The 12,432-nt window shown below is 32.9% G+C and overlaps 1 protein-coding gene across 1 annotated transcript; it reads right to left on the bottom strand.

Annotated features, from left to right (window-relative positions):
- Positions 1 to 8,208: 8,208 nt before the first annotated feature.
- On the bottom strand, positions 8,209 to 11,680 carry LOC149534672 (aspartic proteinase nepenthesin-1-like). The gene is made up of 2 exons (XM_089806925.1): positions 11,154 to 11,680; positions 8,209 to 9,101 (listed from the first exon to the last, which is right to left on the bottom strand). The coding sequence occupies exons 1-2, from the start codon at positions 11,678 to 11,680 to the stop codon at positions 8,291 to 8,293; spliced, it is 1,338 nt and encodes a 445-aa protein (XP_089663051.1). The 3' UTR covers positions 8,209 to 8,290.
- Positions 11,681 to 12,432: the final 752 nt, after the last annotated feature.

Below are 12,432 nucleotides of genomic sequence, written 5' to 3'. Positions count from 1 at the left end.
ATTGTTGGGGAGCCTTGGTATATGGGTTCATATTCTTTTTCAATTACATTTATATCAAGGTTCTCTTCATCTCCATCATTAGATGCACTACTATCACCATCTTCATCATCTTCATCAATTGTGCCAGTAACATCTTCTTTGATCTTGTTCTTTGGCACATTATCAACTGCTCCAATACCAACATCTTTAATTGTGTTCTCTACCTCATGATCATCTTCTTCCATGGGAGAATTACCTTCTTCTTTGATATTCGTACCTCCATATTCCACCAGGTTGAGATCCATACTCACCAAAGAATGAAAATCATTTCTCCCTTTAATGTGATCATGTTGCCTACAATGTCTTTGAGCTGTTGTGATTATAATTCTTTGATTATTTAAGTCCTTACATTTTTTGCAAGGATAATAACATTTTCCATCACATTTTCTTTTGAATTGAGACTACAATCTAGCAATTTTCACCTTATTTTGTTATGGGTTCATATTTTTAGGCATGGACTTTCTTCACAAGAAAATATTCAGGCTATAAAATTATATCAAATATAAATATGCAAGAATTAGTAGTATCTTGTATATAATTGAAAATAATAAAATAATTAAATATTACTATCTCTTCAGTAAGGGTTGAAAATATATATATTCATTTTTGAATCCTAATTGAATAAGGTTTTCTTTTTTATGGTGTATAATGATCCAAAATTCTAGATGAGTATTAGTGAAGTTAGTTTCATATGTTTACAACAATGCACTACACTTATCACTTCAAAGGATGTGTTATATCTTACCTTGAAGAAGCAATGTTTAGTCTTCAAGTCTATTTTATCTTTCCCTAAGGTTTCCCATGTTAGCATAAAATTCAAGTTAGGATCAATGAGATTCCTTGGTCTAGAGCCTAAAATTGTGTAGCCAGTATTCTTATAGTGAGAATTGTGGTTTTTCCCACATTGAATATTTTTCATTTAAAAATCTTATTATTCTTGTGTGTAGAATGTTATATTTCTATCATTTACTTTTGTACATATAATGAATGGTTAAATTTTTTATAGCTTTCAATATATGTTGATTTATTTCCCCAAAACATCTATAGTTGTTCAAAGATTGTGGTGCAGGGGCACCCCTCAAAGCTCTTAAGGCCAAAGACCTCTTGAAGGCTCCCAACATGGAAGAAGGCATGAAGAGACCAATTAAAGTTTTAATTGGCATTTTTTAGAGCTAAGAATGGTATATTGTATGGTTAATAATGCAAGAATGATAAAATCTCCTAAGGGGCCTAATAGCACCACTTCAACTTTACATTCCTTCTTGCATCTCTAGCATGAATCTTGGATGATTTTAAATTAGAATAAAATGATCACATGATTTGTGCAAAATAGATTTACTATGAAAGAAAGGAAGAAAGAATTGCAATGTTGGAGAGGAAGAAAGGAACTAGGTCTTCTCTTTATGTTAGCATTAAGACATATTAATGGTGAAGGATTTATTTTGGATTCTAGCAATACAATCTGTACATGGATATATGGAAGGTTAAAGCATAGCGAGTTTTGGAAGTTCACCTTTCTTACATGTAGAAGGGTGCATGAAGGTAAGGCATATAATTGCAATGTTGGAGAGGAAGAAAGGAATGAAGAGTAAAATGGAAATCCATCAAATGAGGAATGCTCAGTGTAGATTAGCAAAGGTATTCTCAAAGTCATAGGGTGATCCCACAATAATGGGTTCCACTTTTTGACCAATTTTGACACTGAAATCAATATTTTTGCAACAAACGTCACGTTCAAGTGACTATATCTCCAAAACTATAAATAATTTCAAGATGACATAAACTAGTGATTTTGAGTACTTTGTTCCTACTTTGTAACCATATTTTTTAATCTAAAAAAAAAAATTATTTATGTCAATTTTTTTTATCTCCTCCAAAAAGTGGTACATAATAAAATTCAATATTTTAAAAAGTGACAATCCGTTTGACACACAACTTTTTTTCTAGAAATGATAATGAAGTAATTCTTTCGATGTTAGATTTGTAACATCAATATCTACATGATGCATTTGGTTTGATTTATTTTGGTTGAATATTGTATAGTTTATGAAGTTTTGAAGTGACATGAACCATAATTCAGACATACGTTCCGTTTGACATAGATAATTTGAAGTCAATTTATCATAAACCATTTTTTTTTTAATAGAAAGGTATCTCAATAAGCCAGTGCCTCCATATTTTTCAAATTTTTTTTGACCTAATTTACTAATTTTCCCGAGGTGTCAAAGTCGGTTGATGTTCAATTGGTAATGAACCTATAATGAGTTAAAATCATATTTGAAAGTCTTAATGATTAAATTATGTAATAAAATTATAGTTGTTGGAAAACTTTCTCCGAGCAGCACATTTTGAAATTTTTTATTTTACAGTAGGAGATCATTCTCTTGCAATTATGGTAGTCAAAAGAGCAAAAATTTTTTTTTTGAAAAAATGGTTAAAATTTTTGTGATTTTGCATGTTCGTGCGAACATGGCGTTCACGCGAACACGTTTACCATGTTCGCGCGAACATGTAAATCATGTTTGCATGAACATATATATCACATATGTTCACGCGAACATACGAAATATGTTCGTGCGAATATTGTGTTCGCGTGAACATATTGTAAACTCAATTTCTCATTTTGCAATTTTTTTCATTTTTGTTCGTCCCACTAAAGTGGAACCCATTATTGTGGGTTCACCCCATAGTGTATATCATATAAAGGATATCACTGAGTTTTCATACTTCCTACACTTTTGAGACATCTTAATACATCAATCACAATTTTCCTATTTTGTTAAATATAAAAAATGATCATAAAAATAATGTGAATTGAGGGAAATAAAATTACCATCTTGAATAGTGTGAGAAGGTGTCAAAATGAAGTATTTTCGTTCTATCTATTTGTGCATCCATTTCCATATTGACTCTAATAAAACTAATTTCCACTTTCTATTGATCAGAGTGCATAGTTGCATCTATAGTAAGAAAGGCTTCAATATATGAGTCTACTATTGTTTTTCTTCAATGCATAAATATTTGATCTTTTTGAAACATTGGACTAAATAAATATTAGTTCACAAAATATGTGCTCGTATTAATTACATCATAATTACCAAAAAATTATTGCACAATCAGAAATAGGAATTTAGATTTGTGTCTTGAATCTTAGCAACAATGTCATGTTTGGTGGTAGGAGCCAAACTTGTTTCAATTCTACTTAGCAACAACCATTCTTTGTGGATATTGTGTTATCAACAATTTTAAAACTATTGGAGTATAGGCATGTGTGGCTATTTGGAAGTGCCATTTGGGGATATAACATACTGAATCATAAATGTAGGGCATTTTGATCAAAGGATGCTGCAAGAGGATAGGTGTAAAACACCACCTAGGCTCTTTACCATAATGAAGAGAGGTATAAATGAAGAAAAATAGGGGATAGGTAACCAACATAGATCTTGAACTCATTCCATTAAATATTGGATGAACACCAAATTAATACCCTTGGATACATCAAAGCATATCATAAACCTCTTCAAGAAAGGTAAAATAATAAAGTGATTAAATGATAAATTTTTATTTTATGAGAACTAACATAATGTTAATGCTCTACATGGTAAGAAAAGAAAGTTTAGTCCAAATTGGCTTTTATCCTACATTATCATGGAATCCTATAGAATTGATTAATACACAATTAGCTAAAATGGATGGTGTACCACATAAAGACACTATATATGTGTTGCACTTGTGTCGATACTATCTTTAACCTTATCTTTTCATTTGTTTTCTTCTCTCCTTATCCACATATTTTTGTGTGCTTGTATTTTTCTCACATTTAAAGAATTATTTGTTTTTCATATCTTGCTTCATTCCTGAAAAAAACATTTCATATTTGGGGCTAGAATATTGTGTAATTTAATAATTATTAATGATTAAGGTATTACTTAGAGGATATTGACACATGTCTTCTTTTAATTTAATCATATACTATAGTAGATTCAAATTTAAGGACATGTAGAAATATTCTATATATGTATGAACATTTTTTTCATCAAATGCTTAGCAAGTTAATTATTATGTTATTTCTCACATGAAAATCAATCAAAGAGACATTATAAGAAGAAATAAAGATGAAACATCACACACATGCACGTGCGCACACACACTTACATCAAGAATATTTGGGTCATAGTCGATACTAGACAAAAATATGCCCTATATGTTGAAACATGCATCGTCTATACATCTACCATGTGCTTCTCCATAGGGTGTGACTCCTTGGTATCTAAGATACTCGATGAGAAGATATGCTTGAAATCTATTGGATGGTCTATAGGATGTCATGGATTATTAATATCTCCTTAATGAGATTCTCTCTCATAGACCTTGTATCTTACCTATAGCTCTTTTATAGATTCTTTTATATATCAAAACATTTAATTCCAATGTGTTCTTTCTCCTATGAGGCTCTTAGTAAATTTCCAATAAAAGGAACAGCTATTGTACAATGCATGTTTATACTTTTAAGTTTTCTATTTATATCAAGTGATAAATCACAAGTTAGTTTGGGATTATTTCGTCAACTATAGACTTAATGTTTGACTTCACTGCAATAAAGGTTTGGACCCTAGTTGATTTTGTTTTAGCACAGAGTGACATTTATTGTTTGTATTTCCTATTTATATCTTCTATGAATGTTGTGTAGGATGAACACAAGCTTTGTCATTTTTGGTTGGTCTACGATTTAGGCTTCTTTTTATTTCTTATTTTTATTTATTTTTGATATCTTCTTCAACTAGATATATCATGGTTTAATAGTCCTTTTAGTCCACACATTATATCAATTAACTGTTGAAGTCTACATAAACACAACAACAACAATACATTGAAAAAATTTAACACTAAAAAACTACTTTATTTATTCAACATCTAACTACATTAAAATCTATCTCATTATAGAATTTATATTTTTGATCTATTTGATTTGTATAATTAGTACAATAAAATATCAATGTCTTTGATGTGCTCAAGTTGTGATCTATGTCGCTTTTGTGCCCTTGTGATCTATGTCTTTGTTGTGCCCTAGTTGTGATCTATGTCTCAATAGTGCCCTAGTTGTGATTTATGTCTCTATTGTGCCCTTGTGATATATGTCCTAGTTATGCCCTAGTTGTGATCTATGTCTTTGTTATGCTCTAGTTGTGATATATGTCTCTATTTTTCCCTTGTGATCTATGTCTCTATTATGTCCTAGTTGTGATCTTTGTCTCTGTTGTGCCCTTGTGATCTATGTCTTTGTCTTTCTTTCATTCTTCTTGTTGTGCTTGGCTTCAAAAGCTCTTCCATTCATGACCTCCAATTACATATGCATCTCTAGTGGCCAAGGAGAGGGATTTATCTTTAATCATCCATATAATCTGAGATTGGCATTAATAGACTAGTCAGTTGAGTGTCAGCCTTAAGGAACTTTGTTCTTTCAACATGTATGTAAGGCAGGATGAATACTTAATCCCAAATGAATGAATGGATGGAAAATTTTGGTGGGGGAAGAAGTTAAAACATAATCAATCAAAATTTAATAACTATAATTTTCCCTTCCATTCTCTATAAATGGCCATAAGAGTGGACATTGAAACTCTTACCTAAGTCAAGCATTGCTAGTCATGGTTTCCCTTGCATGAGAATTGCATGCAAAAACCCTCCCACACACTTCCAATCTACTACATACAAAATGAAATTTTTTACTTTTATTTTTTGTTAATATCCCAAAAACATCAAAATTTTGACAATAAACTTATATCCTGACAATGTCAAAATTTTGATAGAAAACTTATGTGTCATCAAAATTTTGACATAGAACTTAAGTGTCATCAAAAATTTGACAAAAAAACTTAAGTTCCATTGAAATTTCAACCTTATTAGGATCATATTTTTTAAAAAAAGTGATTTTGACAAGCCAAATTAGCCCAACATCAAAAAATTTGGTAAAAAATGGAGGCCTAGTGCATGTGTGTCTTTGTCTATAATGGTGTCAATAAATCCTTGGATACATGTTATTATGAACACACATTTGAAACTCACCTTTGTGTTGTGGGTGATGAATTGGCTAAGCATATGTGGAATACAGTCAATGAACTTCTAGTGTTTCTGGATCATGAGGGTGAACTCCCATAACATATTTCACCTTCATGAAATGTTAGGAGTGGGCATGTCTTTCATCTAAGGGATATGGGCCTAGATGTGATAAGTTCTTCACTATATCATGAGCATTCTTATCACAAGAAACATTATGAGGTTTGACATAAACATATTTAGGCAAATTACTAGGATGAACATGGTGTAAATTTCATCCAAAGTAATATCATGAAAGAATGATCAAGGCAATTGTAATCAAGATATTAGTTTTGCTACTATTGACATTGTCTTACTGAATAGTCATTTTTAGTTTATATATAGTACTATGTCTAAAGTTTTTTGTTAGCTATGATTTTTATTTACAATAAAATATTACAATAAAAATGGTTAAATATGATGAAATAATGTAATTTTTCAACTTTCGTGTGTGCATGTGTGTGTAATTTGCCTTCTCATCAAAAAATCATCTTTATGTAAATTCTTTAATTTTATTTATTAAATAATAAATCATTTCATTTAATTTTTCTTTTAGGTGATTTGTTACAAGAAATATTTCTATCAAGTTAAGTTTCAATAAATAATTATAAATTAAGATTGGTACAATTCTTTGAATTGTTGAGATAACACACAGTTTTACAAGAGTCTAACTTGTAGAGAAGAGACTTCTCTGGTGATGGTTATTTAGACATTCTAATCACCTTAATGATTGATTATAATGTTATGAATTCAAATCTTTAAGACCATCCTTCTCATAAAGTTAAATATATATAAATAAGAATTAACATGATCAACATTTAGAGTCTTACATAAATTCATTTTATCTAAAATAGGTTTAAATAATGTTGAATGCTAATGTAATAAAGAAAAGTTTTTACACAATCCATTTTATAATTCAAAATATACAAAATTAAGAATCAACATGATCAACTTTCATAGTCTAAACACAAATCTACTTTAATCACAATGTCTAATTGAATTGTGATGTTGATATCATGAATTCAAAGCTCCAAATCCAAATCATGATGCTCGATGCTAATATAGTGAATCGAACTCCTTACACCATACTTTTCATAAATGAAAATATACAAACATGTGAATTAACATGATTAATTTTCATATTTTGATCATAAATCCACTTTAATCAATACTATGTTTGATTGATGTTCTATGCTAATACATGAATTCAAATCATGAAACATGATGCTAATGTTATGTTACCAAATCCTTACACCATTCTTTCCATAAATCAAAATATAAAAAACTAAGAATCAATATGATCAACTTTCATAGTCTGGTCATAGATCCATTTTGACCAACACTATGTTTAATTGAATGTGATGCTAATATCATGAATCCAAATATGTAGATCATCCTTTTGACAAAACACTAAGTTTAATTGACATTATAAATCTAAATCTTTAGACCATTCTTTTAATAGATCCAAAAATATAAAATAAATGTTTAACAAGATTAAAATTCATTGCTTGTAGATTTCCACACTTTTTTCATCCTCTATAAGCTCTTTATTACTTGTCATAATGAACTATCTCTATTACTTGTCATAATGATGGTCCATTAGATGTGACCCAAAACATTAGCTCAAAAGTTAATACAAAATCAAAATCTAAAAACAATAAGAATACTAGAATCAACATTCATAACCTAATCGTAAATTCCATCACACATTGTGTTTGCAACAAACTAATCCAAACCAAAACCGAATCAATTCCACTCCAGTGCTTTCCAATTACTCCAATAATTCCATACCCTAAACCCTCTTTATTTTATATGATCTTTGGCCCCAAGTACCTTCCAATTACTGTGACAATTCCACACCCAATTCCTATACCCAATAAAGGAGACTTTATTTTATATGATCATTAATCGATCCAATTGTTAGTACATAATCAACAAACCCATACTTCTAACTAGCTACCAATGCTTCCATACAAGCTTACCTCACAAAGAAACAAGGTCGACTGATAGAGTTTTATGTTTTACTAGTTTTCTTTCAGACCCACCATGATTGAAGTTTGCACTCAAACTATTCCTTTATTGAAACAAATAGTGCTGACTGCAAACAATAGAAGAAACAACAACTACTACTACTAAGAAACAACAAAACAACTACTCAAAGAGAGGCACAGTTAGCAGGTGTGAAGGAGATGGTGTTACGGGCATTGTCATAAAGGAAGTGAAAGTTCTGCTGCTGAATGTTTCCAAGAATCCCAATATTCCTGATGGCGGCGAAGGCCAAGCACACCACATTTTCCTCCAATGCAACAAACGTATTCTCCTGAGGGAGAGGCAGATTCACACCACCCTCAAAGTTGAAAACCACAGCAGGCCAGGTAACATTAGCGGAGTCGGAGGGAAGCTGATAGCAGAAATCAAGCACCGCAGAGTCAGCACGGGGCAGATCAACGAGGGGCTCAATGGCAGTGGTGATAGCCTCGAAAACCTCACTGGGGAAATAAGTGACAGTGGTACCGGAGTCAATGATAATGCCGCCGCTGCCGTCCTCTTGGAGCTCGAATGCTCCCGGTGGAACATCCACTCTTGTACCGGCAATTGTCAGACCAGTCATGGGAACATACCAGAAAGTTGAAATGAGAGGGTTTTTCCTTAGCCGGAGGGTCTTGCCGCCCCTCAGCCTCGCTGATTGGCCGAAGAACATTGTGCTGGTTGCGTTGGGAGTTTGTGAGTCGACGAGGCAGTATGAGAACCTGTTTTGGATCTGGTTGCCCAGCTGAGAAACAAGTGAAAGAGGACCTCTGCCTAGCCCTACAAGGCCTGAGCCCTGGAATCCAAACCCGAAACTTCTGTGGGCACACCCAAAGGCTGTGTTCTTGAAGCTCGCCCCCGATCCGCGTCCTATGGTGACTGTGTCATAGGAGAGCACGCCTGTTGAGTTGGATCCGTCCCCGTATCTTAAAGTATACCTGCCATGACAAATAGATCGGACGGCTTAAACATCACACATTAAGGTCGGTATGGCAAATCTATCGAAATTCAAAATTCAGTATCACAAATCTATAGAGATTCAAAATTCGATATCACAAATCTATCAAAAATTTAAAACATTGACTGACTAAGTTTATAAAGATTCAGTTGATGGCTCGTGCTCTCCTACTAGATAGCTGAAAAGATTCTGTGGATGACCTACGACGAAAAATATAGGCATGACAAATGCATTGAAGATTTAAAACATTGAATGACAAGTTTATCGAGATCCAAACCATGGCATGACACATCTATTCAAGATTCAATCTTAATCTTGTTTGGGTGTGATAGTTCAAAACGTGGCTTATAGATTTGTCGAGATTCAAATATGAGAGGACAAACTAACAGAATTTTGAAATCGGATGTAGAAAATATACAGAGATTGAAAATACAGTATGACAAATCTATTCAAGAGTCAATCAATTTGTTAAGGGTGTGGTGTGATGGTTAAAGACATTCACAAATCTATCAAGTTTTAACATTGTGAAATAATTGATTAGGATTCAAAACATGGTATGACAAAATTATCAAGATTCAATTCAAACTTGTCATTAGAGCATGATGTGCAAGCAAAAAGAATGGTTGATTAATGTATCAACATTCAAAACATAGTCTGACAATTGACATGCTGTGATAGTTAAAGCATGGTTAGTAAATCTATCAACATTTAAGGGAATGGTGTGATGTTAAAAACACTCTTGACAATCTCTTAAGATTCAAAACAAAACATGGCATGAGAAGTCCATCAAGATCAAAATTGTTGCAAAAGGAGTGGTGCAATGGTTGTTAAGAACATGGATGAAAAATCTATCAAGATTCAAATCATGACATTATAAATCTAGCAACACAGATCAAACGTGTCATTAAGAGTGTGGTGTGACGGTTAAAACTATCTAACAAATTCATCAAGATTTAAAATGTGACATGAAAAAGATTCAAGCGTATTGTTGAGGACAAGGTGTGGTGTCTCAAAAATATAGGTCAAAAAAGCTATCAAGATTAAAACTTCTTGTCAATGGTGTGGTGTGATGCTGAAAATATGGCTGACAATATCTCAAGATTCAAACTTGTTAATGTGAGTATGGTGTTCAATAGTGAAAAACATGAATAAAAAATCTATCAACATCTAAACATGTTGTTCGGGGCATAGTGGCTCTAATAAAATAACAACACTTGTCAAAATTTGAACATGACTAATCCATCAAGATTCCAGTGAGTTGTTGAATTTATAGATATTATGATTCCAATCTAAAAATCACACCCTAAGCTTTGCCTCTTGTACGTGGCTCTTTCAAACCTCACTAATAGCCAGACCCTTCTAGATAAGAAAGCATGATGTCAGATGAGCCACTTAAGTCAAATCTTAGAGAGTTATTCAACCTTTGATCTTGCGATAAATCTATCAAGATTCCACAAGTAGTTGAGCTCACATATCTTTTGACTTCATCTTGAACTTCACACTCTAAGCTTCTACCTGTTTATGCGGCTTTTTCAAAATCACACTAATAGGTGGAAACAAGTCTAAATTCATATGAGCTGCCCAAATAACTCAAAGCTTATAAAAAATTAAAATTAAGCCAAATTGAGCTTATGACAAATCAATCAAGATTTTGTTAGGTTTATGAACTCATAGATCTTTGTGCTTTTGACTTAAACGTTGCACTATAAGGCTATTAAGTTGTTGATCCCATGGATCTCGTAATTTCAACTTAAACATCATTATTATAAGGTTTGGCTTGTTTACATGACTACTCTTATAAATGAGCCCTAGAAATCAATGTTGAATTTCAAGTAAGCCACTTTGACAAAACAAACATTAGAATCTACTATCTAGGCCAAATTCATCCTATAATTTCATCCACTACTCACACAAAAGGAATCGGATACTAGAATGCAATAATACTGATAACATACAAACACTTCTTGGACTAAATACCTTCAACGAATTAAACATCACACACTAAAGAAAAAATTAAGATAAACCCGTCTACCCGCAGTTACGCCTGCATCTTCCTTCCCGGCTCTCAATCTCTTGGCAGAGAGTATCATTGCATCCAGCAGGGCGATAGGTGGAGGATTTGGAGGGGTCGAAGAAGGGTGTGAGTTGGTCGAAGCAGTGGTTGCAGGGCGTGCATTGAGTCCACAACACATCACTCCCTGTGTCCGCAATTCCTTGGAATTGCACTGCCGGAGTTCCAAGCCCCACCTCAATCAGATACTCTCCTTTTCCTGGAACAACCGTGGTTCGAATCTCACCACCTCTTTCTGACTCTGCCTCCAGAGACTTCATTTCAGATGCCCTCTTTATCACGCCCCTTATATTCTCAACTCTTCTATTACTTCTCTCCATGGAAGCCACAAATCTCTCTCTGAAGCTCAATGAACTCCCATCATCAACTCGCCTCATAGTCGCCCTCTGATCAGCAACAGAATTGGACGACGCCATTACAGGGAGAATGAAGATCAAGAAGAGGATCGCCATCTTGAGGGCTATGTGCTCACAATTCAGTCCTTTCATGATAGGAAAACAGAATAAAAATAGCTGTTTGAATCTATGCACAACAATGTCTGTCCACAACTTTCTCCCGATTTCAAACATTTTATAGGTGATTCTTGGAATAGATTTTATCTTTTTTCTCTGCTGATTGTAAGGGATCTGACCAATTATTTCTTGTCTTGTTCGGAATAAACCAATCTTGAGCATTTTTGTTTGGGTTTTTACTTTGAATGTGATACAGATTTTATCGTGCGTCGTTGAGTTTTTTGAGTTCTCACCATCGATTTGCACTTACCAAGTCAGCTTAATCTCCGAGGTGTTTGGGGAAAAAGGGCAGGGAGAGCTGGATCTTGTTACATTCCCGTTTTTATCTCGTATCGTGGTCTTCAAAATGTTATTCTTGTAGAATTGCTCGGCTGAAATAGTTCATTTTCGAGATTACCGTGAAAATGGTAGGAATAATCCTAACGCTCTGGATATTTGCGCCTCTCCGTTTTCACACATTTTTTGTGGTATAGGAACATGAGTTAGAAATGGAGATTTTCTAATTAAGAATTTAGGATTAAGATGTATTTATTGACTCTAAAGTCATTCAACTTCTGACTCTGTTTTATTTTTTATTTTTTACAGTTTAATATGGGTAAATTCATATAAATTATTTGAATTGCTTTCAAATATAGAAGAAATAATATAAAACACTTTATGATTTCTTTTATTCAATTTGTTTTTTAATGAGATTTTTTGCTCTTATAGTTTGAGTTGATTAATAGAGT

Source organism: Cupressus sempervirens, chromosome 10 (genome assembly GCF_028749045.1).
Source record: "Cupressus sempervirens isolate cs-2001-9-10 chromosome 10, ASM2874904v1, whole genome shotgun sequence".
Taxonomy (NCBI): Eukaryota; Viridiplantae; Streptophyta; class Pinopsida; order Cupressales; family Cupressaceae; genus Cupressus; species Cupressus sempervirens.
The sequence above is the reverse complement of the archived record's forward strand: the minus strand, read 5'-3'. Positions and strand labels throughout refer to the sequence as shown.